The sequence below is a fragment of the Notechis scutatus genome, chromosome 2 (assembly GCF_049901735.1).
Source record: "Notechis scutatus isolate UNSWTSFEM ecotype Mainland chromosome 2, rNotScu1.2, whole genome shotgun sequence".
Lineage (NCBI taxonomy): Eukaryota > Metazoa > Chordata > Lepidosauria > Squamata > Elapidae > Notechis > Notechis scutatus.
The window spans coordinates 172,096,869-172,118,628 of record NC_142010.1 but is presented as its reverse complement, the minus strand read 5'-3'; the positions used below and the strand labels follow the sequence as shown (position 1 = coordinate 172,118,628).

The window sequence follows — 21,760 nt, the reverse complement described above, 5'->3', positions numbered from 1 at the left end:
GTGAAGCAAACACTGTAACTCAAGATTACAATTGTATACACTGCTGCCACATTTGTTCCGTATTTCTCATTTTATCAATGGAGTGACAATTTGCTTCTATTCCATTAATAGACAAAAGACCTCCATATCAGGATTCTGGCAGTTACCCCAATTAAATCATCAGTCTCGAGCCAAACTCCCAAAATTTCAAAGGGATTTTTTGGAAGTCAACATGTCAGCATGACCTGGGCATAGTCAACTCTGAGACATGTAATTCACTGTCACCCTTGATCCTGCTTTCCCCGCCACCCCTAATTCATATTCTCCAACGAAACACATCCATAGCCAAGAGTCATCAATCATGCTCTCCAATTAATTTTTTGCGCAGCAGAAGGTTCAGTCATCTAATCAGTCTCTGAAGAAAATATGAATGGAATGTACTTTCGATTCCACACTGCTGCTTGCTCTTTGAAACTCTCCCCTCCTCTTTCTGTTGGTAACTATAAAACGTGTATAGAAAATGTTTTATGAGTTGACACTCCAGTTTTTCTGCAAGAACATGATCAACATACATATGCACCATTATCATCACCCTACTTTTACCTCCTGATCATCAGTGTTACTTGAACATCGAAGAAGTGTCGCCCATCCCTTAGGATGGAGCTGAAGTGATGTAATGCAGTTTCCCCGATCCCTCTCACCAGGAACCTCTGGGGTTAACACCTCAAGACTATTACGTGGAGATCCACCTAAGGGAACAGAATGGCAACACTACAATTAACATCACTTTTAATTCCCTCCTTGTCCAATAGGACAGAACATTTTGTAAGCCCTTGCCATACAGAAGAGGCTCAGATCTGGCGATTAGTTTTAGACTTGTTTTACATACCTTCTCGCTGGGTTACTCTTACGGTATGTTTCTCAGTACGTGGGCCCGAATCTCCTTGGTGTCCTGGTGACTCAGCACTTCTAGGACCAGGTGAAGTGACAGATGCCAGATCTGAGAATGGAAAAGCAAGATGAGGTGACATCAAAAACAAAAACAGGGTTAGATACCTCTCCTAATGGATTAATGTAATGGCTTTGAAAACTCTTTTCAAATGGTGCTCCATTAATGATCGAGAAAATCGTTCTTGATTTTTAAGAACTTTTCTTGGGTTAGGTATCATTTGGTTGCTTATTTCTAAGAAATATTGCCAACATTTAGAAATTAATAGTTTACAGATTATTTTCCTTGGAATCTCATCCTCCTGAAAACTAATCTTGTTATTTATTGCAAGATCAGTAATAGCAGAACATACCCATAAGGCAAGTCCCCTAACTGGCATTCTTCCAGAAAAAGCTACCATGCAAAAACATTAGGCTGGTTCCATTCAGCATAAAAAGTCACAAAAAGAATAGGCATCACAGTAGTTCACATGCCACTCAAGAGCACTGCCACCTCTTCATAAAAAGAGGCAAGGCTAACAGATCCATCCAGATTTATTAACATGTATGAACATGAGAAGGTAGTTTATTATAAGAGAAAGAATACTTATGCAGTTTATTTCTCAAATGTGTTAGTCACCCTATGGCAACTAATTCAGTTAGAAATAGACACAAAGATGCAATAAAACAATGCTTTCAAAATTAGCAGAGGCTAAATTCATACACTGAAATTAATTTACTATGGTGTACAAATGAAGCCATAAATGTGTGTGCAAAATAATACTATAAATGAACTTTCAGCATAAGAGCTGAGGTGGCACAGTGGTTAGAATGCTTCTGCTGCCTGCCAGCTGCCTGCAATTTGGCAGTTCAAATCTCACTAGGCTCAAGGTTGACTCAGCCTTCCATCCTTCCAAGATCGGTAAAATGGGAACACAGATTATTGGGGGTAATATGCTGACTCTGTAAAACCGCTCAGAGAGAGTTGTAAAGCTTTGTGAAGTGGTATATAAGTCTAAGTGCTATTGCTATATGTCCTTCATCCTACTAACCTTTTGCAATATATACCATACAGGCTTTTCAAGTTAATTTACTTCTTGCATACAATGCTATCTATCCAATGCCATCTATTATCTCACAAGATCTAGGAACAATATAGGCACAACAGGGGTAATATTAACAAAATGCCAAGACTTGCCAGAATTTGATGTGGTTCTTCTGGCTCTCAGAATGGGATAACTGACAACTTCTAAAGATTTGGTCAAGTCGAGATCATGCAAGATCAGAAGATACCCAGAAGAAGTAGAGATCAGCATTTTGGAGCAGTCTGGAGTCAATCTCATGCGCATGAGAAAGCGGGTGTGAAAGAACTTCTTGTGAGGACAGCCATCTTCTGTGCACCTAAGGAAAGGCACCCGTCAAACCACAGGAATTATTATTGCATAGTTTTAAGAACCCAAATTTTTAATCCTATGTTTGAGATAGTATTTCTCTTAAAGAATAATATTCATCTTTCCTCGTTCAACTCGAGCTCCAAAGCATCTGCTCTACAGCTTCAAAGAAGCAGCAGGACTTTGCCATGCTTCATGGGTTGCTGGCAGCGTCTCATGTGCAGTACGCAAGCAGAGGAGAGCACGCTTCAAACAAACAGCCGTTGCCATGACCCAGTATTACATTGCTGCTTGTAAAGTAAGACAACATGTGGCAGATATTCTAGATCTAGAAGATATTCCCGTACTCTCATCCACCAATATTGTATGTTCTGATGTAAAGCACTGGGATATTATGCAGTGGTGACATATCATGGCTGCTCAAAACACCTGATTGGTTTCAGTATAAAAGTTCTAATTCTCCATATCTGTTTTATTTTTTATAAATAAAACCAGGGGTGGGCTTCAAAAATTTTAGCAAGGGATTCTCTGCCCGGTTGATGGGTGGGCATGGCCATGGTGGGCATGGCCTAGTCGTCCTCCTGCACCGGGGGGGGGGGCTTTTTGCCCTACCCGGGCTCCAGAGGCTTTCCTCGAGCCTCCAGGAGGGTGAAAATGGCCTTCCCGGGCTCTGGAGACTCTCTGGAAGCCGGAAACAGGCTCTTATCTGGCCTTCCCAAACTTCCGGGAGGCCCGTTTTTCACCCTGCGCGCGCCCTGCACATACCTGCATCCAAAACAGGCCGCAGGGGGACTCCTGGGAGGGTGGGCAGGGCAAGCCAGGAGTGGGATTTGGGGGGGGGGGTTCTCCGAATTGCACAGAATCTTAGCTAGGGACTCTCCTGCACCCCTGCAAACCCCCAGCAGCCCACCCCTGAATGAAACTGCTGGATTTATGGTCATAGTAAATATATGATGTGGTCATTCTTACTCATCTACTAAAATTTTAAAAATATTTCAAGATTCTGCTCCAGGCTTGGCTCTAAGTGGACAATTTGCAGAAACATTATGCTAATTTCAGTTATGACAGTTTGTTGACCTTACAATATAGGGGAAAGGAAAGAATAAAGTATGATAGGGAATGAACTTTGACTTACACCTGCACACCACTAAGACATGAACCAAGAAACTCAAAGTACAACCACCCTATTTCCATGCAGCTAGCAGGTTTTCAGGTAAGATACTAAAAAGGCAGTGTTGTTGTATTAAAAAGGAAGTGTTGTCATTTCAGTACTTCTAAAAGAAGAAAGGGGTCAATTCTTTACCTGTTGGTATCCCAAATGATGACATTTCCATCAAATCCTGATGTTACTAGGAGTCTTGTGTTGGTATCATATTCAATATTCTTCACCCAGCTGGTGTGACCATGTAAAGTGCACACTTTTGAATCTAGCTTCCTCAGATCCCATAGTGCTACGGTAGTATCATCAGAGCAAGTTGCAAATAATCTGTTATCAAGAAACCTACAAGTATAAAAAAAATGAATGGAAAGGGACAGGATCTCATTAATGCAATCAAGTTCATAGCAAACATCAGTAAATCATAATACTAAATGTTACCCTGCATTGATTCCAGAATATAATTACATCATATAGAGTAGTATCAGTTTAGTGCTTTTAGAGCATCTGAAAGACTAAAGCAGATCTCAAAAATGGGCTGTAGTGCTTAAAGTGAGAATTTGAGGACCTGCTAGTTTAAGAAATATCAGAAGAAGCTTTCTAAGGTAGCCAATTTTACATTTGGCTTATTTAGTAAGAATGTATGAGAGGTACCATTACTTTGTCATTTCACAATCCATGAAAAAATGCCTCATTTGAAAAGAAACACAAATTTTAAATGACTATAAATGATTATATCATGTTCAATTATTAGCTTGTGTATGTATTCATTTTAATCAATGTTTGCTAGTTACTAACAAAGAAATGTGTTAGGTCAAATTTGAAATTAAGTTTTCGTGTTGTTATATATTTTTCTTTGGATCCTCATTCTCCATTTGGAATTACATCTGTCTTAAATTCATTCCTATTGCCATGGTTTTTGAACACTGTAATTATTAATCTGGTTTATGATCCCCTTGGTTAGGAGGAAGAACTGGCAGGAGTTGAACACAAACATTTTGAATGACAACTACTTTGCATAACATTACAACTTCATCCTTCACTACTTTTACAGTTGAACAAGACAGGCTTTGAAATTTTAATCATTGGCAACTGATTTTCACTTCCCAGGAGACTAACCTGATATTATTTACACAGTCCTCATGAGCAGTGGAAAGGGTTTTGATGTGCTTTGAAGAAATGGGATCAAACAGCAGCACTTCCGTCTGTTCACAAGCAACAGTTAGCACTGACCTGAACAGCAAAAAGAAGCAGGTATATTACATATAAATAAACCTCACATTCTTTCACAAGAAAGGCTCCAAAAAGTCCATGCATACTTAGAAATGAATCAATAACAATAATGCTAATAATGAGACAAAGCTGTTTCTTTTGTGATTTTTTTTCCTTCTTTCTTTTAAATAAATATGTGCAAAGCCAACCAACTACAGAAGCAACAATGCACTGAATAAATAGAATAAAAATATAATAACTTTGTTGTTTCTTTGAGTCAATCTTGGCTTCAAGCAACTGTCTGGACAAGCCCTTGCAGTTTTCTTGGCAAAATTTTCAGAAGTGGTTTGTCCTTGCCTTCTTCCTTAGAGCTGAGAGAGTAGGATTGGCCAAAGTCGCCCAGCTGGCATTGTGCCTCAGGCAGGAGTAGAACACATAGTCTCTTGGTTTCTAGTCTAGTTCTTTTAATCATTACACCACACTTGCTTTCTTCAATAACCAGGGTGTAATATTTCTATCTAAAGTACTCTAAATTATGTTCTACATATTTAAATTGTTAATTTTATTTTCTTCCACTTGCTTCAGTGTTACGAAGCAGAAACTGTTTCATGAATTCTTCTAGCACTTCTGATAAAACTGGTGTACACAATTGTCCAAAAAAGGACTGAGCAGGAAAATGCTTTGTTCAATCATCCAAGATTCGATCAGAGAAATATCACTCTAATAATGGGAGAAAGTACTTTCTCCCCAGAGTTCTAGAAGACTTCAAATTTTATTTATTTATTCAATTCAATTTAGGCTCTAGTAATTTAACTGACCCTATGTGAATCCTCAAATAGTAACATTAATACCCAAACTACAATAAAACCAAGATGGGATCCAGGCACAACATGCTAACAAACATTAAAAAAAAAAACAAGAGACACATCCAACAAGGCCCCCCATCCAAATCACACAAGGCTTTGAAGTCCAACAGGATGGCAGCACATGGATTTCAGGGGTATACCTTATTCCAAAAGGCACCCATTATGATAGAGAAGGTATACTTCTTGGATCCCAACAGATAATGTTGTTTAATTCAAGAGAACCAGAGTGGGCTAACTCTGTGAACGTGTTACTCTCTTAACTTTGTCCTATGACGTGTATTTACAGGTGATTTCATCAATGAGATTACTATTTGATCAACAAAATTACAAAGATGATAAAATGTAGCTGGCTATTTACACAGAAAGAAACAATTCATATCTTTATTTGAAAGTATTTCCTATTCAAGAAAAATAATGATCCTTCCTTTCTTCCTTCTCTCCCTCCCTCCCTTCCCCTCCCTCCATTTCCAAACCTTGAATAATGCTTTATTAAACTGTGCACCTGCTAAACTAATATTTCCCATATACATTTGAGCTTCAATGAACACAATTCCTTTAACTGATCATTGTTTGTGTGATCACAAATATACAATAAGGCTATGAGTACATTGTATAGATTGCAGCCTTCTTTTTAAACATCATCTAACAGCAAAGGCAAGATTTAATGTTTTTCTCCCCAATTCTGCAAAAAATACACGTGCATCCATATAATTTAGGAAGAGATTTTACACTGCATTAATAGAAAGGGCTTATCTTTTTACAACCGTAATGGAGTCCGCCCATTACAGTTGAAAGGCCATTAATGAGTCCTCATCCCTGCTCTGCTCAATGCATTTGTTAAATGAATGTGCAGATCGTTAAGTGGAATTTGGGGTGCCTCAGGAGTGGCAAGACCCTAGATAAAAAGAACCTATGAATGAAGGCAAATATATGTGGCCCAGGATAATGTTCCAATCTGGGTCAGTCACCGGGATCAGAGGTTTAGTCTTCTGAGCTTTCAGACTCGTGCTGGAGCCCATCCTCAGGCAATGTCTCCCTACCAGAATGTATGCCCAATTAGGACACACATGGGAGAATCCAATTAAACAAAGGAGTCAATAAATTCCCAAACCTTTAAGCAACATTGTGATTTAATGACTCTTAACTATTAAAAAAAGACTTTTAACACCTTCTGTGGTTAGAAGTATCTTTTATGAACTTTATCTGATGTGCAGCTGTAATGACACCTGCACGGAGATATCTTAACTAGTTATGCACATTCTTATAACTTCACATTTGGAAGATTACTATATTGTACTCAATGCTGCCTCTACAAAAATTTTAAAACTGCTGTGGTTTCAAGTTGTCCCTTCCCTCCCTCCTTCCCTCTCTTCACACACACTCACTCACTCACACATTTTTAAATTGCCCATCTCCCTCACAGAAGGAGATAAAGCTCCAAAATTAGGAATTGGAATTGCTTCAAATACATATGCCAATGCTTTACCAGCTGCACAGGCTCCAAGTGAATTTGTGGACTCTGTTGAAAGTGATACTTTTGACCATAAAGGCCTTTAAAACAAATAGGGACTAGGATAATTGGAAAATTATCATACACACGCACATACTCCAGCTATCTTTCCTAAGGATTCTTGTGTGAATCCCTGACAAGCAAAAAGCAACATGTCACTATTAAAGCAAAGGTCTTCTTAATAAGCGTTATGGATTAGCCTCCACAGAGTCATGATTGATGGTCCTCTCTATGGCTTATTTGACACCAAATACATTTATTTTGGCCAGTTTGTTCAAATGCTCCTTGGGTTCCTCTTTCAATATGGTTTAATATTTAATATCTTCAGCAATACAAATAGGGTTTTTCATGTTGATGTTTATTTTTTAATTTTAATATTTAAGTCATTTAGAAAATATGTTTTGATAGGTCGCCTGTGATAGTTTGTATTTCCCTATGGCTTCTTGCTTGCTGTTCACATACCCATCTAGACGAAGTCCAAAGAAATGCTAGCTAGTTGATAACAGAAACTCAGATTAGGACTAGAGGAAGTAGAGAAAATTTCCAGCAGGAGATGGGAGAGGCCTCAGATGCTAGACTGCCATTAAGGGTAGAATCTTATATTACCAGAAATACACTGGCACATTACAAGTGCAACAAGGATGCAAACAGACAAGGGTTTAATAAAAAAACTATGCGGGTGGGCAAACCTGAATTGTATACAATGGTATTTATACCACTAAAAGCTTACTAGCTGGAGATTGCCACAAAGAAGAGGACAAAAAGCCTGGGAACTCTGCCAAAGACAAATGTGAGGATGCATGGTGGGACCTGCCTATCAAATATAGATGGTATTGAAGGAATTGCAAATAATGGAAGATCAAAGGTTTTAGCAATCAAAGAAAAGCCATATGCCAGACTGACTCAGAGAGGAACTTTACATATAAAAAATGAATAGCCCCAAATAAAAGTACTAGTTCTGCTAAGCAATGTATCTTAGGAATCAAAAACAAATGCTGAACAATGGCAATCTAGAATTATATTTAGCTCTGAGTTTCTATCAAATTCCAAGAACTCAGAGGTAACCATATAAATTTAAAAAAATCAGAGCCCACTGCCGACTCTTCATATCCCAGAGAAATGAAAGATCTAAATTGTAAGTTAAAAAAATAACAACACAAGTCCTAGATTTCTGGCTTCCATGTCCAAATGCAGAGTAGTAAACTTTAGTGCTTCTTAAGCTTAAAGTATGACATCAAGCGAGAGGGGGGGAAAAGCAGAGAACCTTGAAATACCGATTTCTCAATTATTTCACAAGCTGCTGTCATGTATCACTAGGCCAGAATTCATGGAACAAACAATAGTGACCCAAAGTTTATGGGATGCATGCAGTCTCCAGCCCCACTGTGCATCTTCAAAATGCCCTCAAATTGCACCATGGAAACTCAGCTCCACTGATGATTTTCAGCTATATAAGTTTTTTCTGCATTTTGGGAATGATTGTGAAAAAAAATGTTAAGTAGTTCTGTGAAGCCTCTGCAATGTTTAATGCACTGATTTTGTACTTGTAAAAAACAAACAAAAATGGAGTGTAAAGGAATCCAGCTTGTTCTAATGATATCACTGTCATTTATAGTTCCCTCGTTACTAACAGAAGGTAGTTTAAATGAAATGTGCGCACACCTATATCATCCTAAACAAAAATAAAACACAAAATAACACTGTGTGAATCAAGCCAAATTAGAAGTGGCAAAGCACTGACACAGAAGAATTCATACTGCTGATTTAGTGCAAAAGGGATTCATTTGGTTTCCACCAGCCACCTTATTCTAGACTCAAGAAATAAATTATTGACAAGATGAAACAATTCAACTATTACCATCAAGGAATACCAGGCAATCTATGTTTCAAGTACTTACAGCCAAAACTTATTTTGCATGAAAGTCGTATTTTCTTTGTGAACTTTCAGTGTAAAAACTTATTATGAGCTTTAGCACATAGATGAAAAACTCTGACTTATTAAGGTACTATAGCACAGTTACTTAATAAGGTTATACTTCTGGCAATCTCAATAAAAGTGGATAGACAATGCAAAGATTGTTTATTGACTGATCATCTTTAAGGCCATATTAAAAAATAAATAAAAGTAAAATACAACATATATTTCCAGGAGAAAAACAGATACAATAAAAGACTGTATAAAACTACACATGTGCTAAATGAAAAACATCAATGTTCAGATAAATACATCACCTTTACACGATATCCCAATCTGTTCAATTTAACAGTTTTTAAACAGGAGTACCTTTTTCATAACTTTAGTAGATCTGTCATTCAGGTCCCAATGGGCTATTATTTTAAGTAGAGATCTCAGCCTTTAGGAGGCATATGGTTGATAAAACATGAACAATAAAAGAACTTCCCATGCATAGACATGCATATACAGTCAACTGGAATAGCCTCTGAAACAAGCAAATGGGCCTTTCAAAGTATGGAACCACCTTTACATTTTGAGGAGTGCTTCACTCACACCAAGACACTTTACAGAAGCATCCCTTTCAAATACTTTTCACAGCTTAATATCTGGACTACAGCCAGCATATATTATTTAGCTGAGAATAAGGAACATTGAATTTGCTTGACCAAAGGTTGCAAAAGATGATTACATGACCTTGGGAAACAGCAACCGTCAAAAGAATAAGTCAGTTGCCAAGCTTCTGGATTTTGATCACTTGACCACAGGGATGCTACAAAGGTCGAAAGTGTGAAAAACGGTCAAAATTGACTTTTTCCCCAGTGCTGTTATAACTTTAAATGCTCACTAAATGAACTGTTGTAAATCGAGGACTACCTGTAATAAAAAAATTGTTTGTTGTAATGTATTATATGAAATATACCGGCATCATCTTAATCCAAGAACAAAAAGATAAAAAAAACCAAATAGAAATTGTAAAGTGTATTAATCTGGACATACACAAAAATGTAATTTGGAGATTAACTTGTTACAGTATTTAAAATAATGAGGGTCTCTGAGAAATAGATTTCACTTTATGCTAAACCAAGCTATATTCTGCAACACCAGTTTACATTCTTCAATGAAAAAACCGGTAAGTCTTTAACTTATGACCACAATCGAAACCAAAATTTCTGTAGCAAATCACTTCTGAAATCTTGCCAAGAACACTGCAAAGACTTCTCCAGGCAGTTATCAGGAGACAAAAACAAATAATTATTCAGAAGTTATACTTTTCCTACTTTCGTTTCCTTTGATCTTAGAATAAATGCAGTACAACAAAAAATGTTGCAGTTTTCCCTTGGAGAAGCACAATGCAATATTCCAATCAATCATGAGGAGTCCCATGAATATTTCTTTTTAAAATGTGGATCTTTTGTGCCATTTAAATCATACATTCATCTTTAAAAAGAACTTAAGGATAGGAAACAGAGTTACACACAAAAAAAGGCGCAAAAGCTTCTGTTTGTAGGTGACAGCTTCAAAACACAGCAAACTAACATTAGTTGACACTAATGGAACTGCTCTCATGATCTTGAGATATTTGAAATAAGTAAACCGCATTTTTTTCTCATTACACCAAGTGGCTTCTGACTGCTACCTGACACATCCATTCTTATCTTATTTGTTGCTTACTCTGTCCCTATTTCCCTATTTGCAAACACTTCACCGGCCTTGTGCAGTTGCTTGCCCAATCACAGTATGTCCTCATAACTTTACGGGCAAACTACAGCCACCGGGGGTGTGTCTGTAGGGCGGGGGGAGCAGGGGCGAGATGCAACATCTACTACACTGTAGTAAATCCGGGGGGTGGGGAACAAGTATAGGAATAAAAATGGAGACACAATTCTTCCTTGCAAGCGTGGACATAATTCAACCTGCAGCTTAAACTGCAAAAAAAAATGTGCCGCGAAGCCGCCACTAAACGGAGACCTCTCGCCCCCAAAAGCGGCTCCGAGCATCCCTTCTCTTCATCCTTACCCGCCAGGGGAGTACTCCAGGTTGAAAACGGCGCCGTGGGTGCGGGTGATGGGGGACACCGAATCGGCGGGCTGAATAGCACCGTAGAGCCTCGTCATGGCCCGGAAAGTGTCCCTCGCCGGCTCCACGCAGCGGCCCCCATGGCCCAAGCCCCGTTCCCGCACCCAAGAGAAAAGCCCCCCGCCTGGAGCCGAGACCGGGGCGGTGGAAGTAAAAGAAGCCGGGGGCGACTTCGGTGACATCGCCCGGGGTGGGGAGCTCGAAGGGGGCGGCGACTGGTCGCCGTCGCCCGGGGGCGACCGCTCTGGGGTGGGGCCCCACCGCGCCTTCCAGCTCATCCCGAGCCCGGCCCCGCCGCCACGACAAGCAGCAGCAGCACCACCACCACTACCACCATTCCCCACCCACCCCCGGGCCTTCGGCTCCCCACCACTTCCGGTGCGGTGAGCACCAAAGAAATCGCACCGGGCGCAAACTCGAGAGCGTCGCGAAGCGACCGCCCGAATGATGTTCCCTGCCCCGCTTTTGGGGAAACGCGCTCATACTGGGCTATGAACGGCCGGGCGTTTTTAAACAAACTGGAAAGCGTCGTTTACCTCTGGTTGCGTTTCAGAATGTCAGGAATCAAGTGTCATTTTCAGAGGGGTTATTAGGTAGGATTAATGGCTGCTTTCAGCAGAGTTTGTGCTCAGAGATGCAGGGTTGCTAGCGGGGTTCAGTCAGTCTCAAAAATCCAAACGCGAATTGATGTCTTGTCTACCCTGCCTACTACAGTATCTTGTCAAATTAGTGGGAGGAACCAATAGGGGAGAATAGTTGTAGCTCTTGGTTGAACTGTGGGATCCTTGAGGCTCTCTAAGCTGGTTGGTTTCTTGAAGATGTTTCATTACCCAACTAGGTAACGTCATCGGTGCTGGAGAGGAAGCCAGCAATATGTTACTTAGTCTCTCTAGATTAGAATAGAATAGAGCTGGAAGAGATCTTGGAGGTCTTCTAGTCCAGTCCCCTGTTCAAGCAGGAGAATTTTATTTATTTATTTGATTTGTCAATTGCTTACAAGATAATAGGTATAAGTATATACATAGTTATGAATACATAAAATGGGTACATATAAGAAAAATAAAAAACAATAGGACAGGGACGGTAGGCACGTTGGTGCGCTTATGCACGTATATGTATATGTATAGAATTATACAATCTCAGACAAGTGACTGTCCAGTCTCTTCTTTAAAACCTCCAGTGATGGAGATTTCTGAAGGCAAGTTGTTCCATTGGTTAATTGTTCTTACTATTGAAGGCAAGCTGTTCCATTGGTTAATTGTCCTTACTATTAGAAAGTTTCTCCCTAATTCCTTAATTATTCTCTCTTTTATCAGTTTCCAACCATTATTTCTTGTCCTGCCCTATGGTGCTTTGGAGAATAATTAGAAATCCGGTCTTTCACAAATAATCTGAGAATACTTGGCATAAAAACTGGGTTTGTGACATAATAAATATACCAGAAGGGATTGTTAACCATCCTTAAACTTACCCAGGAACACTGTGGTACAAGTATACACGTGTAGAAAGTTAGCACCCATTCATCAGCATCCACCCCTCTCCTAGAGGAATGAAATATTTTAAGAAGTATTTAAAAAGCAGAATATTCTATTTCCCCAAAGAAATGGAGAAACATATTTTTTTAGTGGCAGAAAGCAACCCCCTCTTTTCTTAATAGCCCACAGCAGAAGTCAGCACTTATGAGATAAAGAGCTTATTGAAAAAGAAAGACGGGTTTCTAGATAGCTCTATTCATATGCAAAGCAAATACTGCAGGCAGAAATCCATTCAAGACAGGATATTTTGAAACTCCCTGCAGCAAAGTCTGAACAAAGGCAGAATGGTAGAATTAACTCTCACTCAAGATCCAAAACAGGATGAAAGCCGTTAAGCCACAAAAGGAATTGCCGAACACCCTTTCAGAACACAAGCCCCTTCATTACACCATTCAGGGGAGTCCAAACTTCAACCAAACCAGGAGCTCAGACAAACACCTAGGATTTGGTGTTTCCTCTTTTGCCTCTAGAGCCAGCTATGATCCCACATAACCCCTACATGATCCCATAGGAATCTGACAACAGACAACAGAATACATGTTCTTTGCACAGGAACAGGAAGTTCAAGTGCAAAGCCCAAAGAAGGTATAAAAAAACCCCACTCTCAACTTCAGTTTGTCAGCTGCCCAGAACCACAAACCCATGTGGTTCTGCTTTATCAATAAGCCATTTTTCCATTCAGCCTCCATGTTTCCAATGTCTTTCTCCCAGCTTGGAACTGAACCAAATGGATATTTCTTCTCAAAGCCATAATGGGAGATTGGGAAAGATGTCCTCAATAAATTGGTCAGTTCCATAGCCTATGTCCTTCAAGACTTCCTTTAAAGGAAAAGGGGAGAAGCATGCCATACCTGTCATATCCCATTCACATTGTTCTGAGTGTTGGTTCTGACGAATCACAGTCCACCTGGAAAGATTGAACAGAATATTGGAGAGACATGGTTATGCAATAGAGGGGAATATCTGTAGCTTGGGTATAGGATGAGGGTGAAGGTTCGTTCTTTACTCAGAGCTGAAGAAGCTTCTTGGATGAGAAGTGAAACATCTTCAAGGAAAAGCAAAGAAAGTCCGGTTGCGTCTTGAAAAACCACCGTTTGAACAACCATGACCTAAGTGACTGAGAATCTCCATAGACACCTGTCCTTGATTCAACAACCAAGATTAAAGTGATCTATGGTGTCCTCAGCTATTTGAGCAGGCCATGGACCTGTGCTCAATGAAATGTCTCTACAATGACCAGAGACTGTTTTTGGTAGATCTCTTCTTATTCAGATTCCATCCTGCATTAGAACTTCCATTTTTCTCAGATGTACATTCCCATACACATTTGTAAAAAGCATTATGACTCATTACTTATCTAATGTTTGTGGGATTTCATGGTTGGTTTTTGAAGAATTTGTAGTACAGTCATAGCTGGATGAACTAATAAGAACCAATTAATGATTTTGAAAAGTGGGTCAGTAAGCTCTCTAGGCCACTAGTTTTGCTTTGTATTGGATCACTATTTTATCGATCACTATGGAATTAATGATTAAAAACTGGTCATGGCAGCCTGCAGCAAAATAGGATTGAATCAATGAAAGAAGCAGAGTATATTTGTGCATTTTTTGTTTCTACATTTCCAGATTAAAGAGCTTCTCATCCATGCAGAGAATACTCATTTGAATGATATTTAATGAGTAGTAAAGTTAGATTTGGAATGAATATAATATATTTTGGACACAGATTCCCTGTAGTTACTCTTACCTTACTATAATGAACAAATACTCTTGACTCTTGACGATGTATCTTTTCTTTTATGTATACAGAGAGCATTTGCACCAAGACAAATTCCTTGTGTGTCCAATCACACTTGGCCAATAAAATAATTCTAATTCTAATATTACAGACCCAACTAATTTACCAAGCTAACAAAATGAGCTTTCAAACATTAGGATTAAAGGAGGTATGTTTACAGCAAGACTAGAATTTCAATGCATATCAGTCTTGAGCCAACAACATACTGTATTCCTTCAGTTAAAAAAAAAATACTGTAATTGCTTTTTCATCTTTGCTTGAATCTAATATACAAATATGTATCAGAGCTCTGAGATATCAGCATCAGGAAATCTGTCACACCATTATAATTTAAGACATTTTACAAAGAGCAAACTAAATACAATAAATAAAATACATAGCAAAAAATAGCAAAAACATATATTAATTTATTGTAACTGTTTAATACCTTTCATTTTTCAGTTGTTTACATGACCTTTTAAATCAAAGGATAAAAAAGCTGAAATTTACAAATGTATGAAAGCATTGTTAAATCCATGGAGAAGAAATATAATTACATTATAAAGCTCATTAAAATAATAAAAAAAAGATTCCTGATCCAGTGCAAAAACCTAAGCCTTTAGACATCAAACATGCTTGCCAGTACTTTAGAGGAAATGAGAATTGTCTTTTCCAATGTCTGAATAAAAAGGTCTTATTATTTAGTTAGCTATATAGAAATAAAAGATACGAGGTTCTTACTTCCAATCATATCTTTAGTTATGACCAAAAGAAACTGAACTACTAGTATCTGATCTCACTTTTTCTTTTAAAGAAACTCAATCCAATTGAGATGTACTTGGAAATCATTTCAGAAGTATTGTACAATCAAAAGTTTGAAATCATTTCAGAAGTATTGTACAATCAAAAGTTTGATTCTCTTTTCACTGCATCTAAAACTGATCAATTTTTGTAATTCAGTAATTAGTCAAGCTTGACCTCAGTGTTTGCACAGATTAGGATATCAACAAGTTTTATTGGGAGGAACTGGATTTTTCTCTCTTGGTATTCTTCCCATGATATAGAATTCTGGGTTGGGATGCAGATCTGTGAAGTGAGCTAAGCGATTTGACATGGCAAAAAAGGCTGAAATGGAACCTATGTCCCAGGCATCTTCTCGGTCAAATCCATGTGCCTCCAGCTTCTGAAAGTGCTCTTCTGTTATATTATCTGCTCTGCAAACAGCAAGGGCAAACTCAAGGATGGACATTTCCCGATCACTTAGATCAGCCAGTTTCCAATTCACAGCCACCTAAACACAAAACAAAGCCATAAGAAATTACATACTTCCATTTGGGTTCATTTAGGGTTAAATGTGAGATCTTTTAACCTGCACGGCCCAGATCAGCTTGTGTCAAAGAAATCAATATCTTTAGAACAAAGATTGAGGAATATTTATGAATGCAAACTATAACACAATACAGGATATTCGTAACAGTATATCCAGGGGTGGGATTCTACTGGTCGGACCAGTTCTATAAAATTGATTATTATGATTCTGCCCAGTTCGGAGAACCGGCAAATCACGCCACTGGCTGGCCCCTCCCGTCCCCGCCCATTCACTCCTTAGCTGGCAAACTTGCCTGCTAAGTTGCTATTTTTTCTTCTCCCCCCCCCCCATCCATCAGCTGTTCTACTCTGCCGGGAGATTTAGATTAGCTAGAAAGCAGGAAATCATTGGTTTTCTTGCTTTCTAGCTAATCTAAAAGCAGAGCTGAACCTTCCTTAGGACTGAAGTTTCTATTTTTCAGTGCAGACTCAGATAGCAGACTGCAGAAAGATAGATCTCTAAGTGAATCTGTGATTCTGTGAGCAACTCAATCTGCCTGCCTGTTTTGCTTGATTTTTAATAACCAAGGCAGGTTGGAGGGCTAAATTAGCTTCTGCGGTCTTTAGAAATGGATGCATTTACTTTACTTTCATTTTAACAGAATCTCATTTAGAACTAATCTGTAATTGTTATCCGGCCTTCTTTGAAAATCTTTCAAGATTTTATCTCAATTGCAATTTCTTACAGGACAGGTGCTACATAATCTTCTTACAACCATATTCTTCAAATGGAATTCAATTAAGGACAAAACTGCTAAGAATAATACAGTTGTGAGACAACACACTTTGGAAAACTGGCGTGTGAATTTAAAAGTTACTTTCGTGCATTCCTTCCACTTTTCCCACAAAGATAAAAGCTACTGCATGTACATGTAACCATGCTTATATGCTATTTAAAGCAGAACAGAAATCAAACCCACACAGAAAGAAAAATAAACTTAGGTCTGACCTGATCTGCCAAAGTTGGTTTCTTGGAGTAGATGCGATGTAAGGCACTATGTGCAATTACACAGTAGGGACACTTGTTGACAATACTGGTAGCCACAATAATGAGTTCTTTATCAGCCTTGCTTAAGTTTCCTATGGGAGAAAGATGAATCTTATTTCTATAGCTGCCTAAGGGCTTATTCCCCAAAGCAAGTATTATGACTCTAAATTAATAGGAATTATCCTGGACTTGCTTTACTACCATAATTTGACAATTTCAATCCATGCTTGATATGTTATCATGTGATTGCAGGCAAGCAACTTCAAATAGAAATTAAACCTTCTATATTTAATACTGTTATCTTTTGCTAAGAAGGCAAATAGCCCCTAAAATGAGACTGATGGCTTTTTATTATTCAACTTGAAAAAAATAACACTATCCAAATATATACTGTGTCAAGATTCTGGCAGTTGCCCTAATTAAATCCTAACAGCTACTACACATTCATAAAAATCTTGTAGCACAGTCCATAATCTGCACAACCAATGCATACAACAAATAATTTTGGATCTCAAATAATCAGAACTAAAACTACAATTTTCCCAATGCACCAATAACTGAATCACCACTGCAATAATCTGCACGAACATATTCACATTTTAAGGGCTAGCTTTTAAAATAAATACAGATAGTCTTCAATTTACAACAGTTTGTTTAGTGACCGCTCCAAGTTACAATGGCACTGAAAAAAAGTCACTTATGACCAGTTTTCACAGTTATGACCTTTGAAATGTCCCCATGATCATGTGATCAAAATTCAGGTGCTTGGCAACTGGCTCATACTTATGACCATTGCTATGTCACAGGGTCATGTGATCCCCTTTTGACAAGCAAAATCAATGGGGAAGCCAGATTCACTTAACAACTGTGACAAGAAAGGTCGCAAAAGGGAGAAAACTCATTTAACAAATGTATCACTTAACTGCAGAAATTTTGGGCTTAATTGTGGACGTAAGTTGAGGACAACCTATAAACATTCTTTGCTACATATTGTGAAATTCTATGAAACCTCTTTTTATTTTAATTGAAGGCTCATCATCATCATCAATCTTGTTTCAAGAATGACTGGAAAACCATGTTTGATATAATAATCATCAACTTTGATTAACAATCCCATAATCCCTTGCGGGGTAGAGTCTAGGCAACTGAATGGAGCAAGCAGAGTGTTTTAATGGCCAGATGCCCTTCCTGTTGCCAATGAGGAGTTTTGTTCAGCAGATGTATTCTCAGTGTGCCCAGAGAGAGAAATATCTGTCTCTACCTAGGATCAAGCTCATAGCCTCCTGATTGTGAGGCAAGAGCTCTACCTCTAGGCCACCAGACCACTCATGTTTGATAAAACAACAGTCCATAATAACTTTTTGACTGCAAATTAGAGATTCTTCAGGGATATGAAAGCTAATGGATAGTATTGTAATTGGCTGGTTCCTGTTCTATAGTCAAAGACAGCTTGAGCCAATTCTTAAATTGGACCTATACTGGAATACTAAATGCCACTAAGTGACTTAAGAGATTCTTACCAGGAAAAAGTTTCCATTCAGTCAGTGCAGGATGGGCATTCTTACCTGTCTCTTTGTTCATGATGGCATTGTAATAGGCAAAGAATGCCCTAAATTCTGCTGGCCGATGAGCCATAACCTTAAACACATTGGGCAAAAACCCAGTCTGAGAATTAAGAAAAAAAGTAGTCAGACATCACTTATACAACAGGCTATCCAATATCCGTATTATTTCAATTCACAGATAATATAGTTACACGGCAGAATTAGTTTGGATCATGTACAGGTAGTCCTCAACTTACGACAGCTGGGACCAGAATTTCTGTTGCTAAGCAATACGGCTGTTAAGTGAGTTGCAACCTATTTTACAACCTTTTTTTGCCACAGTTATTAAGCAAATCATTGCTGTTGTTACGTGAATCACATGGTCATTAAACAAATCAAGCTCCCCCCACTGACTTTGTATGTCAGAAGTTGGTTGGGAAGGTTGCAAGCAGTGATCACATGACCCTGTATTGCTGCAACCAACATAAGTAGATGGCTGTTGCCTAGTGCTTGAATTTTGATCATGTGACTGAGGGGAGGCAGCAGCTGTTGTAAGCATGAGGACAGGTCATAACTAATTTTTTTCAGTGCCAATGGTTGCTAAATGAATGGTTTATTCAAGGACTACCTGTGGTGGAGTGTCAAAGAGTGATGTTAATGGAGAAGAATAATGGCTCATTGGAAAATATATATTTTTCTAGAAGAAGATCTCTGGTTTTCAAGTCTTGTCCTTTCCAATTGAAAGGTTGCTAGCAGGCAAGAATCAAAAGCACCACATTAACCACACTTAGCTACATGGAATAATAAAATTATCTGCTATCAATCCAACTTTTTTAAAAAGTGTATCAAATACAGTGTTATTTCTTCCAAACAATAGCCCTAAGATCCAATATAGTTCAACAGATGTTTAGTCATCCTGGTGGCTTTTGTTATTCTAGAAAGTGAGAAGAACGGGAGATATATAGTTCTTGAAGAATGATTGATGGCTTGATGACTTTGCAAGCACACAATATCATCTAAGTGTCTAGCCCAAGATGCATCATTTAATTCATTAATGAGAGTACCAAATTCAGACAATGTTTAATCAGAATTTTTATATTTTTATGTCTTGCTAAAAAACAGCCATAAAAGGTATCAGAGCCAAAGGGGGGAAAGTGTTACGCAAGATAGGAAATATACAGTCCCACAATAAGAAAATTAGCATAGGCAGGATTGTTCCACTAAGATATTTTTACCTTTACTTCCATTTCCTCCATGAGCTCTACTATATCATATGGCAAATCCGTCTTCTTGGGTATTGGATAGCGTCCAATCTCCTTAGTAGTATTTTCTCTTTCTGTACTCTTTGGATGATTTAGTGCTACACTTTCGGATCTTCCCCATAGGTTTCCTGATACACTGAGAGGAAGAAACTAAAATACAGAATGAAAGGGAATCTTCTATTTACATAGGATATTAAGGGCTTCAGTATCACTGCAGGTCCAAGATCTAAATAGGCATTTCAAACTAGTGCAGTGAGATTGCTAAACTTCCTCACCTGCCATTTTGAAGAGATGGTCTCACCAGTGATAAACCCGAGTTTACTGTAAAATATATACTTTTTAAAATGTATACTGTATACAATACTGTAGAGTATGATATTTGAAAAAATTATACAGTAGCTAAAGATATTGAGAATCATAGACGGCCTTGTGTAAATCTGTGTTCGGATCACTATTTTAGAGTCAAACGTTAAATTCAGCTATTTGGGTCTCAAACCTCACTAGCTTTTCATGAATGTTCAAAATGAATGTCTGATATTGTTTGGGATAACCTAATCTTCTGCTATAACAGTTCAGGCTTAGATTCTCTTCTGTTTAGAATAGAATATTTTATCTCTTTATTAAATTTATATGCCACCCATCTTACTGTTGGAACAACTCTGTTTAGGAGTATGTGAGGAGAAAGCAAGCAGAAGGGCTACAAAACAGAAAAATGGCCAAATATCTCCCACTTTTGGAACTTTTAAAAAAATAAAGTGAAGTAACTGTTGAAACTCATTTTTTTCAGAGAAGTTTAAATTCTGAATGGAGAGAGATGGGGTTTTTTTGACATAAAGGTAAGATGAAATTAGAAAGCAGTGAGATTGTGAGATTCACTATGTCACTTTCTCACAAGGGATTCATAGTCTTCTAAAGTTGTGCAAAAACAACAGTAACTAACAGCTTTATATTATTTCACTGATGGTTAGGATGATGCTATGATGTATGTATGTAAGGAGAGCAGGAGGAAAGGAAGGAAAGAGAGATAGGAAAGCAGCTATATGCAATGAGCTGGTGCATCTCTTCTTTTTTCCCCCCTCATCAACATTTCTGTCAGAAACCAATTGTTTTTTTTATTTCCCTTGCTTTGGTGACTTAATGCCCCCCTTCATTCTCATTAAATTTTACACTTTCTGAAGGACACAAGGGGGAAAAAAGCTATTGGGAAAGGATTCTAATAAACGAGACTGTGCTTTTCTCCAAACAGGAGAGAGAACCCTGCAACAGGCATTTCACAATAAAGAGTTCCAGAGTTCATTTGACTTAATCATTGGGCACAGTTACAGAAAGTCTGTTAGCTGCCAATTTCTCTTTAGCCTCCTCACTCTTAACCTACTACACCAACGGTATAATATAAATATAAAAGAGCTGAACCCCAATCGTCTCCCATGGCTTCCCTGGCCGAAAGCGCCCCCTGTTGAATTAGGTCCAAAAAGCGCCGGTCCAGGAAACCCTTCGACACAGCCTTGGTTTCTAGGCGAGGAGGATGGAAATACTAAGGGATTGCGGGAAAGCGGGGATGGGAGGCGGGCGGCGGCTGAGGGAGCGCTACTCACCGAAACGGAGCCGCCACCGCGGCGGTGGAGCTGAAGGAAGCCGGAGAGGAGAAAACGCTTAATCATGATACCCTTGGGGAAAACAGGACAGAGCAATCCGAAACGCCAGCCTTCGGCGGATCTTAGAGGCGGAAAGAAGCACGCATGCCCGACACTGTCTCCCCAAACCCGCCTCCTTTATTATATCATTGCCAGCAGGCCTCGCAAAGCCAAGGTCTCGCGGGTGGCGCGGCCTTTCTCTTAAGCGTGGCGAGAAACGAGATCGGTCGATGGGAGGTAGCGAAGCCGGAGAAGTAGTAAAAGTTGCCACTGTACGAGGCAGGCAGGGATGGTGGAGGAGGAATTAATTTTCAATTGAGAAGAGGCAACACAACTGAGATTTGGAGATGGGAGAGGACTTGGTCCACGGCAGCCTTAATTGGGTCGCTATATAAAGAGCGAATAAATCTGCCTGGAAATTCACTGTTAACCGTTTTCAAGATTAGGGATTTACTCGTATTAAGTATATGTTTCGGACATCCATGTGGTTCTCGCTTGGCATGTTTTATGTAAAGAGCGTAATCATTATGCTTCTAATGTTTCTGTAATGCTGTTCCGGGCTGGTAATGCGTTGCTTGA

General features: G+C 38.8%; 2 protein-coding genes across 2 annotated transcripts in view; both read right to left on the bottom strand.

Moving 5' to 3' along the window:
• The window catches only part of DCAF10 (DDB1 and CUL4 associated factor 10), a 14,521-nt gene extending 3,060 nt beyond the window's left edge, over nucleotides 1–11,461 (bottom strand). Inside the window, exons 1-6 of the mRNA XM_026672955.2 lie at nucleotides 11,015–11,461; nucleotides 4,573–4,686; nucleotides 3,601–3,798; nucleotides 2,105–2,307; nucleotides 869–979; nucleotides 583–728 (exon numbers count right to left, since the gene is read on the bottom strand). Coding sequence (XP_026528740.1) covers nucleotides 583–728; nucleotides 869–979; nucleotides 2,105–2,307; nucleotides 3,601–3,798; nucleotides 4,573–4,686; nucleotides 11,015–11,352 — 1,110 coding nt within the window. The 5' untranslated portion in view covers nucleotides 11,353–11,461. The remainder of the gene's footprint in view (nucleotides 1–582; nucleotides 729–868; nucleotides 980–2,104; nucleotides 2,308–3,600; nucleotides 3,799–4,572; nucleotides 4,687–11,014) is intronic.
• A 3,332-nt stretch (nucleotides 11,462–14,793) lies between these two features.
• Nucleotides 14,794–21,409, bottom strand: LOC113415509 (uncharacterized). The gene is made up of 5 exons (XM_026672954.2): nucleotides 21,143–21,409; nucleotides 19,521–19,697; nucleotides 18,307–18,406; nucleotides 16,703–16,833; nucleotides 14,794–15,676 (listed from the first exon to the last, which is right to left on the bottom strand). Exons 1-5 carry the CDS (start codon nucleotides 21,206–21,208, stop codon nucleotides 15,389–15,391), a joined length of 762 nt encoding a protein of 253 aa, XP_026528739.1. The 5' UTR covers nucleotides 21,209–21,409; the 3' UTR covers nucleotides 14,794–15,388.
• Between the last annotated feature and the right edge of the window lie 351 nt (nucleotides 21,410–21,760).

What these genes read in the sequence shown, in the direction of transcription:
- LOC113415509 (XM_026672954.2), bottom strand. Translation starts at nt 21,208, where the DNA reads ATGATTAAGCGTTTTCTCCTCTCCGGCTTCCTTCAGCTCCACCGCCGC. An exon ending in CATCATGAACAAAGAGACAG is followed by an intron (nt 16,834 to 18,306) that starts GTAAGAATGCCC and finishes TTTCTCCCATAG; the next exon opens with GAAACTTAAGCAAGGCTGAT. An exon ending in AACCAACTTTGGCAGATCAG is followed by an intron (nt 15,677 to 16,702) that starts GTCAGACCTAAG and finishes TTTTGTGTTTAG; the next exon opens with GTGGCTGTGAATTGGAAACT.